The following is a 20,658-nucleotide window of genomic DNA, read 5'->3' on the forward strand; positions in this document are numbered from 1 at the left end:
CCCCCCCCCCAACACACAATTGTACATCTTCCCCAAATAGGCACCCAAGCAAATTCTCTCAACACAAAAAAATCACCCAGGTCTCAGAGTCTCCAGCAGTGGGAGGTAAAAATACACAAACATTCACCCACATAAATCCAACTTGCAGCCTCACACATCCAGCACAGACATCAGGCCATTCAGCACATTCTGTCAATGCAGGGTCACGTCATTCGCATTTTAGTTTTTCTATGCATTTTCTACACCCACTTACACATTAATCAGGGCATGCTGTTTATTGCAAGACTGTAAAACCTCTAAAAGTACGACCTACAGTCATTGCAGTAATTGTTTTGCCTGCTAGAGTGTATAGTATGTTTTTGTTACTAAACAGCTTTTATCATAAGCAGCTTAACTCCAACAAAATATATTCAAGAACCTTGTGCAAGGGTACAACAGAAGGATTATCCCTTGGGATCCAAACCAGAAACATTGATTTTCCGTCCCCGCTCAAAGGTGAAGTCATGCTATCCAATCTGGAGCTGCAGACAAAAGGCATGCGAGTGACAGGGCAGTAGCCAATGACTACGGGACAAGAATCACGCAGTGACCAATCAGGGAGACATTCTGGATTTTATTGGCCTTGAATCAACCTAATATACAGTATGTACAACCAGAATAAAATGCTATTCCTGACAAAAGTAACACAGTTGAAACTGAATGTTTCAAGGAAGCCCTAATTTCATGGTCATAACGGTCCCCCAACACAAAAACAACCCACTACGAAAAGCACATCCATCACCCTCAAGATCATCAATTCTGGTGCCCACCCTCATCTGGGTCTCCCATCTCATTCATGAATTCACTTTAGGAAATCAACGAATAAAATCTACATTTTTCTTATAAATACTAACGAGAATGGGCAAATAAATCTTAAAATAAAATAAAAAATAAAAATAGACATACTGCTTCTATTTTGGGCCTTCCGCGCCTTGGGACAATGTCATACGATTCGACACCGGGACAGGATGATGAGGATCCGGCCACACGGGAGGGGGAGGGGGGGGGATGCGGTACTTCACTCCATCTTTTCCCCATCCTTCTCTGCCTCCTCCGGTTCGTGGGAGTAGCAGCACTCGTCGCCCCGGGGACACGTGCCCTGGGGATGGAGGAGACGAAGGGCAGGACGGCGAGGTCAGCTGGGGTAACAGACCACAGCCAGCTGGGCTGATAATTCTGAAGCCCTCAGTACTTTATCCAGCAGGTTAGCGGGGGGGCTACAGCAACTGCATCAGCGATGGGATGCAATCTGAGGGTGCAGCTTAAAGGGTACACTGTTGTCTCATACAACTGGGGTTAGCGTTTCAACCCTGCTGGGCGTGTGTGGAGCTTGCGTGTTCCCCCTGCTTTAGTCGGTGGGACCCACCTATTCTACAATCTGATTGGTTATCTCTCTGAACCAGTCACATTTCATTCTACCCTCAGAACAGTTTTGTGCAAGTAAAACTTCCACGGCGCCCCCTTCTGACTGCACCTTTCTGAACCTCTTGCAAGGGAAGCTCTTCAGTTGTGCCGCATCCCTGTCCGGTTTCTTCCTCTTGTTCTGCTGCTGCTTCCGCCGGTCCTCCAGCTCGCTGTTCCCGCCCCCGGCCTTGGCGCGGGCCTTGGGCCCCCAGTTGGCATGCGGGTTCTCCTGGAAACGTACCAGCTGCCGCCGTCGCGACTGGGGATTGGCATCATCACGCACGTCGAAGCATGCCTGTACACTGTGGGGGTGGGGACATGGAATTTCAGCTACCAAAATGAAATTAGAAGTTTGTGTGCATTTATATGGTCGCACTTACTCATTGATCACAACAATGATTGATACAAAACTGTCAGCTTAGCTGTGGTGATTCAGGTTGCCCGGGTTACCGGGTTCCACACTCACGAGGGTTCCGTGGACAGAATACGAAAGGCGGGGCTGGTCTCCGACAGCTTCTCCCTCTTCACGGGGTGCTTCTTCTCCTAGGGAAGGCAGGACATGCAAGGTCGAGACACGGTCACAGCATTCACCCAGGTCCCCTCCTGCAGGGGGCGCATGCTTACCCAGCAGCGCATGATATCCCAGATCACGCCACCGGGGGCGTCCGTCTTCAGGGCGTTCTTGCAAGCATGAGAGAGGGAGACTCTGTGGCCGGCGTGGAGGAGGGCAGACCTGAGCACAAGAGGTGGGGACACAGGGCTTCACTGGAGGGCGGGGCCAGCCACACAGGAGGGAGGAGCCATTCAGAGAAGGGGGAGGGGCTTATTTTCAGTATGTTTGGTTGTGATGTAATCTGTGAGCTTGCATGGTGGTGGTTGCCAGGAGATGGCAAATCCTCACACAAGACATACGGTATTGAGGGCCTCATAGTGTAATAGATGTAATGCACCAAGATGTGACCAGTGCTGCCCTCTGCTGCACAACTCCGGAAACAACCGGAAAAGAGCATGTCACACATCCTTCCCACAGGCAGGTAAATGCGATGCTGAGCACAGCCCTACCTGAACTGCAGCAGTGATGGCGTGTTGCAGTGCACCGTGCTGCTCAAATTATCCAGGGTGTAGTACAGGGGTACATCCTCCAACTCCTGACAAAAGCAGGGGGGGGGGGGCAAATTGACTACACCTGACTAAAAACACTGTGCACCGCAGCACCCCCAGACAGCGAGACCCTATACCTCAGTGACCATGCTCAGCATGCCCTCGATCCGCCGCGACGTCCCAAAGCGGGAGGGGTTGCCCGAAACGGCAGACAGAACTTTCTGTACAAACTGGACATTGTGGATAGGCTCCGCCCAGATAGGACCTCCCAGCTGCAGGGGGCGACAGAGAGGCAGGAGAGACTCACGATTACATTAAAGCACTTCGGCCAGCTGTGACAATTACCAGACAGGTCACCTGCAATAAACCAACTTGAAAATTAATAGCAAATCAAGACCCAACTGAACAGACTTCAGGATTACATGACGCACAGAGTCAACCAAAGCTTGCAAAAGCTAGTCCTTAAGGGTGGAACTCAAGGTGTCTCCCTGAAAGATCTCACTTCATCAGCGTCCTACCTGATGCCTTTGGCCACAGTGCTCACAGCTAGGTCCGACCGGGGGTCCAGTTGCCGCAGTGTACTTCATGCTGAAACAGACCCAGCAGACAATGACAGCTACCCCAGAACAACACATTCAGATCCTGAAGGCGCCCCTAGTGGAGGCCAACAGACATTACAGGAATCCTGGGGAAAAGATGGTGTGGAGTTGGGATGTAGGAATCCTGGATTGCAAGCAGAGAGGCAGAGAAATGCGTGGGGGGGGGGTGGTATTTAAAAATGTGTAGATTTATGCTTCATACTTTTTTCCTTGGCTGATGCGCTTGCCCATCCGCTGCAGGTTGAAGGAGCCACAGCCAACACAGTTGTACACCAGCGCCTGTTTACTGGGGGGGAAGAGATCAGAGTGTTGGCGTGTGAGTCTGCAGCAGCCAGTCAGATCCAGTTTGTCTTAAATATCATGGTAAAAAAAAACAACAGCTCAGCACAGTTTCCAAGAACTCAACTGAGTCGGTAAAATACAAAAAAAAAAATTGAAATCAGGTCAAGTCAAGGTTTTGCAGTTTATAAAAAGACTATCATTTCCTTTTTGGGAGAAACCTGCATAATCACCCTAAAAAAAACCAGCACAAAAAGCCAGCCGGATATGCAGGGGACCGCTAACTAAGCCGCTGGCACCCACCAACACATATAGGGGGCGCCATCGCCCACTGCGACGCCACACCCAGCTACCTGGCAGAGTTCTTGGCCTTGGCTTGGCCGGTGAAGACACGGACGAAGACCCGGATGTAGAAGTCGACGCTAATGGAGAGCAAGGGCTCGATGTAACGCTGGTAAACGCCGGCACGCTGGTCCAGGCTGTGCAGGATGATACGTAGGGCCTGTGGAAGGGTAACGCCTGCATGTTAGATAGGGAGGATCTCACACGCAGACACAATCTGAGACATTAAAGGCTGAATATTCCACCCCATACCCACAAAAAAATAAAAAAATTCAGGCAAGGGATTGTGTGATGTGGATACACAAAGACATTAGTGTCTCACTGGACAGACAGACACAGACAGACAACAAACACGGGGCACAGAGGGGCCTTCTTAGGGACAGGTTGGCCCTTTCTGTCACCCCCCACCTCTGGCCCTGTTTCCTAAGTGTAATGACTACTTGTGGCCAACAGGGGAGCCCCAGACCATAGGGGTCCACACAAATGCATGTGCTCACCATCTCGTGGCAGTACTTGGCCTTGATGGACACGGAGCCATACTTGTTGTAGCACGTCTCACCGCAGTTTCCCGCCATGACGGCCATGTCGGTGCACGTCACACACAGCAGCCCTGTCCCAGAAGCGCATTAACACATGCATCGCTGTCAACAGACGGCCATGTTGTCAACATGACACGTTTCTCAAAGCCATGATGTCAGGAGAGATTCTAGGATTTTAAGAGGGGGCATAAGAGGGGCCATAATTCATACAGAGGGGCCGACCTTATTATTAGCCAATAATATGTCTTGAACCTGAATGACAGGGGGAAGGACACCCCGGGGGCCAATCAGCTTTCAGCTAGGGCTAGTGTCACTGTCGCCCCGCCCCTTGTATCACTAAATGCCGGAATCAGGAATGTGGGGACGGAGGAGCTATGAACGAACCTCCCTCACTGACAGCCTGCACGGCGCCGTCCACAAAGGGGGCAGGGCTGCCGTAGGGATCCAGGTCGATGACATCATAGCGATCCTTCCTGCCACGCGCCTCATACATCAGCATGCTGCCAGGGAGGGAAAGCGAGTGAGAAGGTGGGGTGTAAACCTGGAGTACAGCTATGGTATATCAGCGCGCGTCCATCTACAATACAACTGCAGGCACACTAGCATGCAGGTAAAGGCTGAGCTCCAATCTGAACCGATTCTGCGTCTAAAGAGACCCAGCAAGGACGAGTCCCAGGGAAGGTCTTTTAGAATCACTCACGAAGACACAACAAGCAAGGCGCTTCAAGTCAGACAGCAGACGCCAGACAAACCGAAGAAACCAAGACCAAATCCACGGAGAACGATCAGCCATCTGCTTGAGCCCTGCGACGCTGCATCAAACCGCGCTAACACACCTTAATAACACCGCAGTTATTAATAAGAGTGACATGCTATACTACTTTTAGTTCAACATACCAAGATGCTCAGCTCAAGGTATCACAGGAGAATCCTGAACCTAAACTCAGGCTCAAAGTGTGTCATGGTTAACAGCTCCCCCACCTGGCGTCCCTCTGGCTGGCCTGCATCAGGTGCGAGACGCCGTTGTGCTTGGCGTTGCGGCCGATGAGCACGGCGGCGCGGGCAGAGCAGTCGTTGGCCGTCACGCTGCGCAGACCCGGGACCTCCAGGGCGAAGCGGACCGAGCGAAGGCCCGACGCGGCCAGACCCTCCAGGACCCGGAGCCCCCCCTGCAGGAGGCAGAGCCCAATGACACACTCAGGCCCATATGTGTGTGTGGAGTTTGCATGCTGCCCCTGTGCTTTTGTGGGGTTCCTCTACGCCAGTGTTTCTCAACTCAGTGCTTGGGGACCCTCAGGCACATGTTTTGTTCCCAAACTCCAAGACATGTGGACTGTCTGAAGGTCCCTGGGGACCGGGTTGGGAAACACTGTTCTGGGCACCCTGGTTTCTTCCCACAGTAACAGGATAAACTGCTCTCTCTGTGGCCTGGGTGGGGTCCTGGGTGTCCCCTGCCCAGGGTCCTGAGCTTCACTGTCACCCTGTTCTGGGTAAGCACTCATTAAGCATGGATGGATGGATGGATGGATGGATATTTCAGGTCTATGGCTGATGCCCATCTCCAGCAGCTATGTATTTCTCTCCACTATTTCCTTGATACTTCTCTTCTTTTTCTAGCCGTTTTCATTTATTATAGTGAGGCATGGGCTTCATGATGGAATTATTAGCCAGATTTATTTTTGTTATGGTGCTGGACAAACATTTCCCTATACCAGAGCGATCAATTAAGTTTTATATCTATCGAGTCTTCATTTCTGATACTTCCGCTCTTACTGCAGAAATAGGACTTCTGGTCACATATCCACAAACATATTTTGTGAGTACAGGAAGAAAATCTAAATCCCCTCGCACCTCACAGCGTTCCCCCACGTTTGCGATCTGGACCTCCTTCACCCGCTCCTCCACTTGCTCCTGTGCCGGCTCCTCCGCCAGACAGACCACCACCCGCTCCTGCTCTCCAGGCACCGCCACCTTAACCCCCTTCAGGGAGAGCTGCTCCCTCGCAAACTCGGTGATCACAGCACAGCTGGGGACAAGCGGAGAGAGGCTGCAGGTTTATCCTCAGCATGTGAAGAAGCAATTGTGTGTATCACCATGTTCATACTCCCTCATGCATAAATTACTTTGTTGTGACAAAACTAAAAGGTTTGGAATACTAGCACCATTACAAAAACACAAAAAAACTCCCTTAATCCCGAAGCAGCTTAATGATTCATCAACAGTGCATTTGCTATTTATACTCACGTCAGATCTCTGTTGAATTCCTGAACTGGGTTGTAGAAAACTTCATTGGCGTTTGGAAACAAGATTGCTGCTCTGCCCTCTCTTACTACCGTTTCCCCAGGCAAGAGCGCAGTATTAGTGTCTTGATCGGTTCCCTCCACCGAGTCAACGGGGCCGTTGGCATCCCCCTCTGGCAGGATTCCTGCGGGCGTGGTGCTTGTTGCAAGATTAGGGTCCAGCTCAGAATCCGCGGTGCCCATGGAACCTTCGGAAACGGCACTGGGGTCCATGGTTCTCAGGCCTCGCTGTACCGTGTCTCTCACTGTCCGTCGGAGAGGGTCCCGCAAACTCGACACTCGCAGGGCAGCAAAATGGAGCAAACGTGCTGCGCAAACCAGCATCGGCTGACGTAGAGCTCTCCAAATCTAACCCACAAGCATAAACACGTGTGGGGCAAAAAAGGGGCAATGAGAATGCAGGATGAATAAGTACTTTTACATAAGATAGTAAAGGAACAAATAAAAATAATACTGATGAATAATTTGGTAAAGTTCCCTTTCCCTAATTTATTAAGAAAAAGATGCACCGATAGATGAGTCCTTGGCGTGTAAATAATACATTAACGATCTCTTATGTTTTATCACATATATAACAGCTTGATTTCAGATTAACATAGCAACTGAGGCGCATAATCAGCAACTGTAAAACATGACAGAGCGTTTGGCACCTACTACAACACACTGGTCGCATTCCAGTCAGCAGCTTGAAGCAGGACGCTTAACACATCATAAAAAGCAATTTACCGATGTGGCTTCTGTTCCACCTAATAATTTCCGGAGTCTTCACACACCAAGTCACGTTTAGTATGAGGATCAGTACCCCTAAAGCGTGCAGACTCCCACCCTGCACCCAACCACTCTACAAAAGTTAAATACTAGTCACATGGATGCAGACATGCTGAAGCGGAAACTACGGCAGCCGGAAAGTGCCACTTTTCATTCACAAAAATAACAGAAAAGCACTTTCCAAACATGTGATTTCAAGGTTGGCAGAAGATGGGGTGCAAACTTTCATTTTCAAAGAAACGAATGTCACAACCCTGTAAAAAATATGTATATGTATTTTTTATGTTGTATATCCTTATATGTGTAGTCACCGAATGTAAATAGATTCCCAATAAAGGCCAAAAATTAAAGATTAATCTTTTTATGGCTTGTGTTTTTACATTTAATATTTAAAACTAGCATTGCTGTAGTGTAGACAATCCTGGGACATGTTTCGTTCGTATGCATATTTAACTGGGCCTCGATAAGCTGTGCTTTAAATTAACATTACAATTTACAATCAAGAAATTTCCTCCTTTCGTCGTTGGTGGTTGAATATTTTTATTTAACGACATAAAAAACAAGAAATATTATATATACAGTATGTAGTTATATACTTATATTACGAATGTATTGTTTGTCATTTCAAATCAAATAACACCTTTTGTAATGTTATATTAATATTTACATGTATACTACGCCAGTAAACAATATAAAATAGTCATTATAATAATCACAAAACAATTGATATTTGCATTAATTTAACAGCAGATCTGCTACCGTTCAAGCACGCCTTGCTCATAATTTGACGTAAAATCATTTTCGCCCTTATTCTGTGTCTCGTTTTAAGACGTCCCGAGGTCTTCAAACGGCGTCTGCTTTGCATTCCGTGCGCATACAGCGCAGACCCCCTAGAGGCTCACCTGCGAGTCTAGACGCATTGATAGAGCCCCACTATCCGGCTACGGCAATGCGTTTGTCTGTAGCTTATACACGGACAAAAGCAACAGAGCGACGTCTGCCGCTGCTGCGCACACATCGGCTACCCCGCTGAGGAAGAGGCGAAGCCCGCCGAGGGTCCCCGACTCCTGGGGTCTGCGCACCGCGAAGGAGTCGCGCCTGTCTCGGCGATCGGTGGCTCTGCGCTCGGCAGTCCCCCTCATCTACCGCCCCAGGGAAAGTGTTTGCCCTCGATGACTCTGCGTTCGGCGTCTCGCCTATGCTCACAATGAATGGCTGCCTGTAGCGAGAGAGAGGGAGAGAAAGCGTCGGACTCCTCCATTGAAACACTTTCCAGCGGCATACAGCGAGGGGGTGAGTTTGGGAACCGGGCTTAACGGGGGGTGGTTGAAAGGCGTTAGGGCGGCCCGGCCGTGTCTTCGGCGGCCCGGCTTTTTTTGGGGAGGATGGGGTCTGATCGAAGTGGATTTTTGGCGTTATTGTTTTTTTTTTGGGAAGGTGTGCGATGGAGGGGGATGGGCTCCTAGGCACGGCACCAACAAAACTTTAACCACTTCATTGGCTTCGGCGCTCCGTTTCCTCCGGCTCGTTTCCAACTCCGCTGCTCATTTTGCAACTCGTCAAAAATGCATGATGCAAACGGCACTTTTCATACGCGCGGCTTCATTAACTGTAACAGAAGCCGAAACATTTTTTAAATACTTGACTGACACGATCCGTGCCGGCGACAAGTAGTTAAATCGGTGTCTTGTCTGGCGGCTGCCTTCCCACCTCACCTCTCGGCGCTGGTTTAGTCTGGATTGCCCCCGGGTGCTGCATTTGTCCTGGGATGACCTGTTGATGTCGGGAAATATGGAGTGTTATGGGGGGGTTCTCCCCCCACCCCTTTAAAGTCTCCCTTTATAAGGATGCATTTGGTACAGTGTAATCGAATTCGCAAAGACCCTGGAAAAAAGCCAGTAGTCAGCTTATAAGAAAGTCCCGGTGGGTTTTTTTTTTTTGGGGGGGGGGGGGGTATTAGGGTTTCTCAGATTTCGGCTTCTCCAGGCGAGATGCGGTCAGGCGACCCCAAACATCGGAGTACAGTTAGAGTACCCCATGTCTGTAGGCCCGATGATGTAACTCAAGCCGACGGCGCATTGGCACGGACGGGGCGACGGCGGTGCATGTGCGCTCCCCAATTATTTATTTATTCCCTGGCGTGTATTATATATTTATGGATAACACAATCTCTTGCGAGTAGTGGCGGGGATCGGTCTACGAAAATCGTATGCGAGTGTATTTCTTTTCATGGTGAGCGCTACTAACCCCCCCCCCCCACACCCCCCATCCATCTATCCCGGCCCATGCCAGCTGAGCACCCCGGTCCGGCCGGGCAGAGACGCTGGCACGGAGCGGGGCACGGCTGGCTCGCTGCTTAAAACCACCGCTGCAAATAAGGGGAATCTACGGCAAAGGCAATAGGATTAAAGGTGCATTTCGCGAGGTTTGTCGCTGATGTTTAATCGCCGCTCGCCCGGTTATTTATATTTTATGAGGCGCGTTCCGGGACGGGCTCGGCCAGCGCCGCGTTAGCTAAGCGGCTAAGCCGGCTAATGCCCAACCTGCGCTCCGCTGCTGGGTAGCAGCTCGGCTGATTTCGGTGCTGGGCAGGAAAAGTGGGGATTTTTCTGTGTAGGCCTGTATTTAAAACCTGCACAAAAAGTGAAACGTCTGAATTAATCGTCAGTGAATGGAAAGAGTTGATGTAAGCAAAGTTATTGGCTCATATTGGCGAAATCAGTAAAACAGTTTCGTCTGACATTTAAAACACCAATTTTATTTTTTAATCTATTGAATACTAAAAATTAAAGCAATTACAGTAATATATTTTATATATAATTTTGTCTATAGCGCTGCAGTAGCCTATAATTAATTGTGGTGTATGTCAGAGATACGTAATGACTTGTATCTTTTTTTGGGGGGGGTGTTTTTTTTTTTTGGACAGTGTATTTCATGGCATGGCGGCGGGGGGCAAGCAGCACCTTTGCCGTCAAGGTAGCGGCCCCCTTAGACCCGGTCCAGTCAAGCTGGTTTGAGTTTTTAGTCTGATCTGTTGGCCATGTGGCCCTTTGTCCCGGAATGGGTGCTTATGGTGTGTTTTGTAAATTATAAACATTATAATGGAGAATTTGGCTTATTGCTCACGTCGCATTGATCTGAAACCGTTAGAGCACTTTTTACCTTAATTAATATGCTCTTGCCGCAAATATCCCCTTAGCGACCATAATGACATTTTCGGTGGGTCTGGCGCTTGTGAAATTAATAATTTATATTGTTTAATATTTATGATAATTTAGTTTTGCTTGAATTACACAAGTGGGACGATATCGCTTTGGTAAATTAAAGATACCCGTAAAGCCAGTTAATCACGGGTTTTAGTCCTAAAAATATTTCTATATAAATATTGTGTGTGTTTGGTTGGGGGTAGGGGGCTGACAAATACGAAAAAAAATCCAATTTGTTTAAATGCTCAAGGCTCTAATCTTGTTAATCATATCGGATGTTGTGTTCGCTGACATTTCAGATCTCTGGAGAATAGGTTTTCCTGTAATCGGCTTCAAACGCATATGTTGGAGTTACACAGGGTTACTCGTGATATTTTTGTCTCACGTATGAAAATCAGGAATTAATGATGTCGGAGTGAAGCGCGCCGTCCAGCGAAATCACATCAGTCTTTGCCAGCCGTCCCTCGCAGGCGTGTCTTTTGTTCATATTGTAATTCATGGTGTCTGATGAAAATAAGTAAATATTAGTGGTGGTTGGCAGTATTATCGTATGGTTTGGGTTATGGGTCCTGCTGGTGTATATGTGTATGTTCAAAGTTAGACTGATTCAAAGAATCCTTACTGTCATCATCTGGCATAATTTTTTTCCCACCTAAAAAATTATAGAAACTTTTGTTCAGTGATGCCAGATTATTTATGCATGAGTGATGGCTATAAATGAAGTAAACGGAAAATGAGAAACGAGTTTGCACGCACATATAACGGGCATGTAGAAATGTGCTGACCACCTCCTCCTCCTCCTCCTCCTCTTCGTCCTGAACGCAGACCTGTGGTGCTGGCTGTAGCACCATGGCTCAGACGCTGCAGATGGCCATCCCCAACTTTGGCAACAACGTCCTGGAGTGCCTGAACGAGCAGCGGCTGCAGGGGCTCTACTGCGACGTGTCGGTGGTGGTGAAGGGCCACGCCTTCAAGGCCCACCGCGCCGTCTTGGCCGCCAGCAGCTCCTACTTCCGCGACCTCTTCAACACGGGCAGCAAGAGCGCGGTGGTGGAGCTGCCGTCGGCCGTCCAGCCGCAGAGCTTCGAGCAGATCCTGTCCTTCTGCTACACGGGCCGGCTCAGCATGAACGTGGGCGACCAGTTTCTGCTCATGTACACCGCCGGCTTCCTGCAGATCCAGCAGATCATGGAGAAGGGCACCGAGTTCTTCCTGAAGGTCAGCTCTCCCTCCTGCGACTCCCAGGGCCTGCAGGCCGAGGAGGCGCCACCCTCGGAACCCCAGAGCCCGGTCACCCAGACCTCCGTGGGGGGCGCTGCGGTCGCCGCTGGGGGAGTCAACGGAGGCGTGGCCTCCACGGGGGCCGGCCGCCCCGCCTCCTGCCTTACCCCTCTGCCCTTGGTGTCCCGAGTGAAGATGGAGCAACAAGACACCTCACCCTACTCTGTGGTCTGCACACCGGTGGCGAAGCGCCTCTGGGAGGGGGGCAACCGGGAGGCGGGCGGAGTCTCCGGAGGCGGGGGCGGGATGCGCAAGGCCGCCCGTCTGTCCCAGGAGGTGGGCCGGGGTGCAGTGGCTCCTCCCCTGGGTGGAGCTGGATGCCCTAGCAACAGCAACAACAACAATAACAACAGTGCCACCCCCGAGGGCACCAGCCCTGGCACTCTGAGCGCGTATGCCAGTGACTCCCCGAACTCCTACCATGACGACGAGGAGGAGGACGAGGCAGCGGAGGATGGCACTGAGGAGCAGTACCGGCAGATCTGCAACATGTACACCATGTACAGCATGCTCAATGTGGGGGCTGCAGGTGAGGGGGGGGGCTTTCTTTGGGTGGGGTGCTTTATTGTGGGGGGATGTTGGCGAATGAAGAGGGGGCCAGATTTGCACCGATCAGGAATGCAGGTGTCTTTCCTGGATTGATGGTGCTGTTTTTGGGATGGAGGTTGCCAGAGCATGCTGGGTAGGCTGGGGGTGTGGAGGAGGGGCCGGCGCTGATCCGCAATGCGGCCTGCCTGTCGCCCGGCAGCCGGGGACCGCGTGGACGCGCTGCCCGATCACCTGACCTCCGACACCAGGAACCGGATGCGCGTGCGGCAGGATCTCGCCTCCCTGCCTGCGGAGCTGATCACCCAGATCGGCAACCGCTGCCATGCAAAGCTGTACGAGGAGGGCGACCCGGCCGAGAAGCTGGAGCTGGTCACAGGTTAGTGACCCCGCCCTCCCCCCCGCTCCCCGCACGCCGAACGGCATGATGGTGACTCACAGCTGTCTCCCGTCGTGATGGCTTTTAACCAGGTTAATGAGCCATTACACTCATTTCTATAACGAGGCCTGGATTTCTGTTCCCTCAGTTGCACGCAGTGCTACAGTGTGTGTATTTTGGCTGTGGTGTCACCGCCTTGTGACTGAAGCGTGTGTGTGTGTGTTTGGGGTGGCTGCCCCTGTAGGCACCAGCGTCTTCATTACTCGGGCCCAGCTGATGAACTGTCACGTAAGTGCCGGGACCAGACACAAAGTGCTCCTGAGGAGGCTGCTGGCCTCCTTCTTTGACCGGTAAGCATCTCTGTCTTGTCCAGTCCCGCCTCCTTGTCATGCCCCGCCTCTGTATGCCCGGTCCCGCCTCCTTGTCATGCCCCGCCTCTGTATGCCCGGTCCCCCCTCCTTGTCATGCCCCGCCTCTGTATGCCCAGTCCCGCCTCCTTATCATGCCCCGCCTCTGTATGCTCAATCCCCCCTCCTTGTCATGCCCCGCCTCTGTATGCCCGGTCCCGCCTCCTTGTCATGCCCCGCCTCTGTATGCCCAGTCCCGCCTCCTTATCATGCCCCGCCTCCTTATCATGCCCCGCCTTTGTATGCCCGGTCCCGCCTCCTTGTCATGCCCCGCCTCTGTATGCCCGGTCCCGCCTCCTTGTCATGCCCCGCGTCTGATGTCACCACGCGGCCCTGTGACCATAGCGAGACGCCATACAGGGAGCCCAAAACATAACTGGGTCAAATCAGGCGTGATGTAACGGCTGATTGTAGCACTAATGGTTTATTGATGTACTTGGGGTTGAAGGTCCTTCCCCCATCGGGATGTTTGCTCGCCTCAGCAGCCGGTTAAACCACGGCGTGTAAACTGTCAATACTTCTTACCAGTCTGGTCAATCCTGCGACCCTCGGAACCCAAACGTGTCGGAAAGCATGAACGCTCACGTCCTGTACGATGGCCGTGGTTAAGGCGTTGGGTTTGGGAGGTGTTGGCTCCTCTGAATACCTGACCTTTATCCAGCATCGAAGTAGAGTCATAAGCTGTGCAGTTTTCTGTCTTTAAAAGTCGTACCGCGTGGGTCAGAGAAACGCACAAGAAGCACGAGGCAGGTCTGGGGAGGGGGTTCCCTGCGAATGCCGCTGGACTCCCGGGCTGTCTGTCTGTGCAGTGATAACATTCCAAGCGTGTTATGTCACCCGAGGCGCCCTGAGCTTGACTGATGGCGCGCACAGACACACGCGCCTAAAATCTTATTTTGGGGGTATTTTTATTTTTACTCTTTCGCCAAGCTGGGAAAACATATTTTAAAACATCAAAGTGCTGGTTATTAAACTTTAAAACTGCCAAGCCCCCAGTGATGTCATTTTATCTTAAACGGCATTTTTTGGTAGCTGGGGGCTTGAATTTTGTGAACTCCGTCAATCACACAAAAATTCACAGTATTGTAATACAAAACGTTTATGACACAAATAACACAGCAGGTGTCCAATAGAAAATTTTATTGAAATGCTCATTTTTAAAATCATTCTGAACATACTTTTAATCAAAATCCATCTGACTGATGCATCATATAAAACACAAAACGGTACACAAACCTTAAAAAAACTTGGATGCACATAAAACGCCATTTCAAACATGAATCTCCTATTTTTGGTCGTTTCAGATTTTAACAGAATTACATCAAAACCTTTAAAATATCTGAAGTTGTTATCTTATGGAGTCTTAGTGAGTAGCTATTTTATTTTTTTACGTTACTAAGAGGTCTCTTATTGCTAATCAAAATATGCATTTTTAAGCCATAATTTTAATTTAGTTTTGATTTGCAGGGCTACGGAGTTGGCATACCTGATTCAATGTTATTCCATGAATTAATAAAAAATAGAGTTTCTCAGCCCTCGAGCAGAATTCCCTGCTCTTTTGAAACCAGGAAGTCAGACGGGGTCTTTAGGATACAGCTGACCCTTTTTATCCCCGATTTAAATTACGTTTTTCTAGAAATCTGACGTAGGTGACGAAAATCTGGGATGCAACTTCAAATGGACAACATTTTCATAAAAACATATATCTTAAAGATATATTTATGTTATCAGTATGTATTGTTAGTTTTAGATTCTGAAGAGGTTTAATAACTTTTTAGTTGAGTGAATTCTTGTCTGGGACGAGGGTGTTTTCTGGCACAGAGCGAGTTTATTAGTTAAGAAAAGTGGAAGCAGACCAATAGCCATGTAAATCTCATGTCATGTATGTTGATATCTAATAATTTTAAATTTTTTGGTAGGATGTGATTTGGCCCAGCTCTAAAGAATGGGCGATATATAATTTGGCTTCTGGGAGGGGCTCCCCTGGGTAGATTTTGCCTTGCCGGCTCCTGACGGTAGATTTTGCGGACCCCTTTAAAATGCTATTCCATAATGGTGAAAAATGACAAGGGGGGGGGCGGCAAAAGTAACCCTTAACCTATTAAAACCCATGAAGGTTGCGTCTGAACCACTGCAGAACCCCTGAGCTCCTCTTCCCCGACCCTGCAGGAACACTCTGGCCAACAGCTGCGGGACGGGCATCCGCTCCTCCACCAACGACCCCAGCCGCAAGCCGCTGGACAGCAGGGTGCTACACGCCGTCAAGTGTGAGTCCGAACACCTCCTTTTCATCCTGGGCTGAGAAGGAAGGGGTGGCTGATGGGTGTGTTTGTCCTGCCGCAGTCTACTGCCAGAACTTTGCCCCGAGCTTCAAGGAGAGCGAGATGAACGCCATCGCGGCCGACATGTGCACCAACGCCCGGCGCGTCGTCCGCAAGAGCTGGATCCCCAAGCTGAAGCTGCTGATGGCCGAGGGCGACGCCTACTCCGGCTTCCTGCCCGACGGCGTCAAGATGGAGGCCGACGGGCTGGGCACCGAGCACGCCTTCGAGACGGCCGCCCTGGACACGGGGGCCCCGGGTGACGGGGGCGCCTCCGAGGGCCTGCCAGGGGTGGGGGGTGACGGTGGGGCGAGCACTTTATTTTAGTAAGTGACCCCAGTTCCCATCCACCACCCGCACCTCAAACCACGTCCTGGCTCCAAAGTTCGTTTTATTTCCCCGTACTGGGTTTTGCTGCCCCCTGGGGGTGGGGGGAGGAGGGTAGATGTGGGGTGGAGTCTCACGGCAAGGGATGGGGATGTGGGGGGGGGGGGGATATGGAGAGGGGGTTTCTGAGGGAACGAGAGAATAAGCCCCCCGTTTAACTGTTAGAGTGGTTAATAACGCCCCCCCCACCTCCTTCAGACAGCAGTCCCGTATCATTGCCTCGCCCCCACGTTAAGAGAACATTCCCGGGGGGGGCACAGCGGGGCGGAAGGGAGCTTAGCCAACCTGCTAAAACTGTCCCAAATTTGAATGTACTTATCAGAAATTTGGATGGTACAGATTCGACCCCCCCGTGACACAGGTGGATTAATGTCTTGCCAAATCAGAAGAGGCTCCCAGATGGAATCTCCCCCCCCGCCCCTCCCCCACGTCTTCCCCCGAACCCTCGGCATCGCCTATGTCCTAGAAAACCTCACCGTTTCTCTTTCGTTTTCTTCCATATTTTTTTTTTCCATGTCTTTCTGCTTTTTTCTGTTTGTCTAACATGCCAAGGACCCCGGGACAGAGGGACTGGTCACTGAAGATTGTGAAGGAGCAGGCGCTGCATGGCTGTCCCGCTTTTAAATGGATTTATCCATGCGCATAGGCGTCTTATGTGTATAGAGGGTTAGAGAGGGATTGTTTTAAAATCTCGCGTTTCAGACTGACTTATTTGTGAAGAAAATTCCCGTTAAAAGTTTAAAGCGAATGATTTTTCTTTTTTTCCTTTTTGCATCTTATCCAAATATGATTCCATTTTTGTTATGTCTGGGTTTTAATAATGTTGGGTGTTTCTGTGTGCGTGCATGTGAGAGAGAGAGAGAGAGAGAGAGAGACTGCAGCTTGCTTTACTGTTCTCTGACTTGGGAGTTTTTGTTTTTTGTTGGGAGGGTGTCTCTCCATTTCATTTTTATTGAGGCTCATAAATTGCTACAGACTTCTCGCCCAGGGATTTGCGGCCCTCATTGGGCAGCCATGGCTCTGCTCCTCATTGTGCTATTCTGGGAAGCCCTGAAACCCCCAGAGCACAACGCACCCACCCCACACCCTTGTTTCCTCATTGGTCCATTCAACTGCCTGTCTCGTTAAATGTGTCAGGCCCTTCTTATTGGTCACACCTCCAACATGCTTCTAACCCATTGGTCAGCTCCTGCTGCCAGACTGACTAGCCCTTCCAATCAGATTCTTTTCCCAGGATGATGAAGCTGGTACCAGGGGAAAGCTTTTTAATTGGAAGGCTGGTGTTTCCAGATCGCACTGTCCCTGAAGAAGCCCAAATTTGCATAAAGAGCCTTTGATCCTTGGTCAACGCTGCCTTCAGGTTCGTGATTTTTAAGAGCGACCACTGAAAGCAAGCCGTTTTCATCGTGATTGGGGAAATCTGTCTCTCATATTCTGGGTTTGTCACACTGGAGAGGGCCGGTTTGGAACATGATCAGGGAAGAGCGGACGGCCAGTGGAGGGTCGGTCCGAGGAAGGGAGCTGTCTGTCAGCCCCATGTGATGAGTTACTGGGTCAGCACTAGTCTGCTCGTTACTGCCACCCAAAGGCGAGAGGCTGATCTGCGGTGGCATGGAGAAAGTCAAAGGGCACATTTTTGGTAGCGTATTATATACAAAGTTCTTGTGTGTGTGTGTATATATATATATATATATATTTAAAAAAAAAACTTCGTAAGCATCATCCCTCCCTCAAAGCTGGTCAACCCAAAGTGCCCCCCCCCCCACCCCCAGAGAGTGCTGTGGAAAGAGTTCTTCCCAGTTTCATGGCTTTCCAGACTGTTTTGGTGGTGGCGAGAAATTTGCACATTTATGAAACGTTTCAGCATTGCCTTAAATACGGAGATGGATCCTGGGGAGGGGGAGTTGGGGGAGGGGGGCAGTGGGCAGGGAGAAGGATGGCTCCTGTAATCACCCCCCACTTGTGCTGACCCTCGGGGCCCTGCACCGACGTGTCTATGCGCGCCCGAGACGGGCAGAGGGGTTTAGGCGAGACGCATGTTGGCGTGATTACGGCTGGGTGGTGTGTTTACGCTGGGATCCGGGGCTTGTGTTTGTTTTGCGTGTGACTCATCACCAGAAGTGGCTGGAGACAGCACAGACATGGGGGAGGTGTTTTTTGGGGGGAGTGGTCGTCTGTGATTCAGTGAGGAGACATTCTCCACACAAACACCAGAACGACAGCGGGCATTCGGGCGTCAGACCGTAACGCCATGACTGAACAGAACCTTGAGCTGCGTTCGGGCCTGCTGATTGGTTCTGTTCATGTCAGTCTCTCTCTCTGACCTAATTAAAGCAAGTAGTGTGTGTGTGTGTTTGTGTGTGTGTGTGTCTGTACGTGCACATGCGCGTTTCGGAACAGACTGTGTTTTTTTCGCGTGTGGCCTCCTCTGGGACGCTGACTGTTTGTTTCTTCTGCACCTTTTCCGTCAAACGAGTGGACGATGGTGCACGCCGCAGTCAGCTTCAAGACGTATGTCGAAAAGGAATGAACGTCCCAGATGTACATATCGATCGGATTGATTTTTTTTTTTAATTATGGGGGAGGGCTTGTTAATGAATGGGATGAGAACGGGATTATGGGCGGGGCTCTTCGTGAATGGGAGGGCTGGGGTTTGAGGGATCGATTAGCTCCTGATTTTGAAGGGACTGTTCTGTATGTTCGAGACCAGATGCTGACCGTCGTCCAATAGGAGAAGGCGGAGTTCTGACGTTTCCAAACCCAGAAGGGACGTGATCGGGACCAAAAGAAAGATGGCTGCTGCAGCCTCTGACCCCCCAAAGATGACTGTTTGGGTTTGGGTGGGGTGGGGGAGGGGTCTCATTCGTCTGAATAGACTGCCAGGTCTTGTTGTGTTGTGTTTAGTGCTGCGAATTTCCAGTGAACCTGCGAATTTCCAGATGGGGAATTAGTGAAGGGATTGTGTCCGTAAGACGTTTCACGTGTTTGTTTTTGTGTGAGCTCCTCTTCACTGACATATGATGGCTTGATCCACGCCTGCTACTGATATGGGGTGGGGGGGTTGGGGGGTTGGGGGGTGGGAAAGACGGATTGAGCACACATTATAAGCACATTATTGCAAACAAGGCTGGTGTTTTTCGGTCTTATTTTTTCGGGAGGGGTTAGGAAAGTTGCGTAGATCGTTTTTCATATATTGTTTGTTAGTTTTATTTTTTTCTTTTTTGTTTGTAATACCGTAAATACTGTAGTGTTAGGTTCTTAAAACTACTACTAATTCAAGATTGAGTAGCATTGCCAAGTATGTTATGAAACAAAAATAAGGTCACGTACAAAAGAATAACCATCCATACAGCATGTGATTGAAGTGCTGAGATTGAGGCGGGGGCGGAGCTCTGGCTAATGGTGGTTTTGGTAAAGTCTGGGTTGGCTATGGATGGTAACCTGTGGGGGAGGGGTTGTCAGACAAAAGCAGAAGCCCAATCTAAATACCTGAACCCTTCAGATTGACCTCCCCTTCTCGCCCCTAACTCACTTCACCAAATATGGTTTGTAGCGATGGCCAGAAATGGGGCTTCAACAATTACAGCCACTACCAGCCTCCCGCCAGCAGAGGGCAGCACACCCTCAGATGATTATTCCAGGCAAAAGTATGACATATAGCTAACCTCTGTTGTTCAAGTGCAATTGTAATAGATTGACAGTTACTCGCAGCGCTGGCCGTTTTAATCGTCTGCTGAGTTGAAACAGTCGAAATGACTGTTTTTGTGTTGGTGTAGTGGTGGGTGGTTGTCATGGTAACGTGCAGCCAGTAGCCAACCGGATTATAGAGGCTTTTTTTCTGGGAGTATAACCCACCCACACTGTCTCCTGGGTTTCAGGAAGGAGGGAAGGACCTGTTTCACACCTTCAGTTTACTGGGGTTATCTTTTCCATTGTTGTTATTTTAATTATTCATGTTTTATTTTTGAAGTGCTGACTTGTTAAAAGGTCACATTAGAGGAAAAGGGCGAGTGTGCTCTTTGGGAGGGTAAGGTTGGCGCAGTTTTGTTTGTCTCTTTGCCTGCTTGTCACCCTCTTCACATTGGGGTGGGGTGGGGTGGGGGGGAGAATAGCACCTTCTGGGTGTCCTGGGGTTTTGAGGACATCCTGGCACCTTCTGGGGAGTTTTGTATGTCGGAGTGTGAGGGCAGTGACAGTGGGCCTTTGCTCACAGCAGGTGGAGATGTGTGTGTTGATCTTTTTTTGTTTGATGATGAAGATAATGATGATGATGGTGGTCTTTTGTGATGATTTAATATGTTCCTGTTTATTCCTTGTTAACCCTCCCCTCCCTAGACAGGCTTTGGGGAAGGTGGTAAGACTGTAACCTCTCTTCCCTGGGGGGGGGGGGGGGGGGGTGAGGGAGTTTCGGAGGGCTGTGGCAGCCCTTTGTCCATCTGCAAGTAGTGCCCCCCCTCCCCCCATCCTTTCCTGTACCTAACCTGGCCTCCCCTCTGCGCTTGGCACTGTGGCCCATCAATCTGTACGTGTTTTTTTTTTTTTTTTTTTTTTATTTACCCCTCCCAACCCCAATGCTCTGATCTGTACATTTCGCTAACGGCAACATTGTAGACTTTTATCCAGAATCTTATTACTCCACTCTCTCGACGACCCCAGCACACCAGAGCTGTCCCCCCCACTACCCCCCCCCCCCCCCCCCCCCCGCCTGCAGTTCTGGTGGACTGCCCACAGGGGGCGCTCTCTGTCCTGGAGCCCAGAGC

At 50.2% G+C, this 20,658-nt stretch overlaps 2 protein-coding genes across 7 annotated transcripts; one reads left to right on the forward strand and one right to left on the reverse strand.

Moving 5' to 3' along the window:
• Positions 1-593: 593 nt before the first annotated feature.
• trmt1 (tRNA methyltransferase 1) lies at positions 594-7,490 on the reverse strand. 2 transcript variants are annotated; one of them, XM_023814501.2, is made up of 15 exons: positions 7,330-7,490; positions 6,548-6,951; positions 6,155-6,329; positions 5,285-5,472; positions 4,688-4,803; positions 4,262-4,374; positions 3,776-3,924; positions 3,346-3,429; positions 3,063-3,132; positions 2,682-2,816; positions 2,506-2,591; positions 2,068-2,176; positions 1,910-1,986; positions 1,514-1,745; positions 594-1,138 (listed from the first exon to the last, which is right to left on the reverse strand). In XM_023814501.2, exons 2-15 carry the CDS (start codon positions 6,925-6,927, stop codon positions 1,058-1,060), a joined length of 1,995 nt encoding a protein of 664 aa, XP_023670269.2. In that variant the 5' UTR covers positions 6,928-6,951; positions 7,330-7,490; the 3' UTR covers positions 594-1,057. The 2 variants fall into 2 exon arrangements, with proteins under 2 accessions (XP_023670269.2, XP_023670270.2); XM_023814502.2 differs by having other exon boundaries at positions 7,258-7,332.
• A 1,037-nt stretch (positions 7,491-8,527) lies between these two features.
• On the forward strand, positions 8,528-18,957 carry nacc1b (nucleus accumbens associated 1, BEN and BTB (POZ) domain containing b). 5 transcript variants are annotated; one of them, XM_023814505.2, is made up of 6 exons: positions 8,528-8,664; positions 11,403-12,387; positions 12,607-12,783; positions 13,028-13,133; positions 15,360-15,457; positions 15,534-18,957. In XM_023814505.2, the coding sequence occupies exons 2-6, from the start codon at positions 11,427-11,429 to the stop codon at positions 15,836-15,838; spliced, it is 1,647 nt and encodes a 548-aa protein (XP_023670273.2). In that variant the 5' UTR covers positions 8,528-8,664; positions 11,403-11,426; the 3' UTR covers positions 15,839-18,957. The 5 variants fall into 5 exon arrangements, with proteins under 5 accessions (XP_023670273.2, XP_023670276.2, XP_023670272.2 ...); XM_023814508.2 differs by lacking the exon at positions 8,528-8,664 and adding an exon at positions 8,716-9,294; XM_023814504.2 differs by lacking the exon at positions 8,528-8,664 and adding an exon at positions 9,327-9,603.
• Positions 18,958-20,658: the final 1,701 nt, after the last annotated feature.

This window comes from Paramormyrops kingsleyae, chromosome 5, assembly GCF_048594095.1.
Source record: "Paramormyrops kingsleyae isolate MSU_618 chromosome 5, PKINGS_0.4, whole genome shotgun sequence".
NCBI classification, from domain to species: Eukaryota; Metazoa; Chordata; class Actinopteri; order Osteoglossiformes; family Mormyridae; genus Paramormyrops; species Paramormyrops kingsleyae.

Coding starts and splice junctions, on each gene's coding strand:
- trmt1 (XM_023814501.2), bottom strand. CDS start 6,927: ATGCTGGTTTGCGCAGCACGTTTGCTCCATTTTGCTGCCCTGCGAGTG. Junction 5,473..6,154: donor ACGTGGGGGAACGCTGTGAG/GTGCGAGGGGAT, acceptor TGCCTCCTGCAG/GGGGGGCTCCGGGTCCTGGA. Junction 3,925..4,261: donor CCAAGTACTGCCACGAGATG/GTGAGCACATGC, acceptor ACCCTTCCACAG/GCCCTACGTATCATCCTGCA.
- nacc1b (XM_023814504.2), top strand. Junction 13,134..15,359: donor CTGGCCTCCTTCTTTGACCG/GTAAGCATCTCT, acceptor CCGACCCTGCAG/GAACACTCTGGCCAACAGCT. Junction 15,458..15,533: donor GGTGCTACACGCCGTCAAGT/GTGAGTCCGAAC, acceptor GTCCTGCCGCAG/TCTACTGCCAGAACTTTGCC.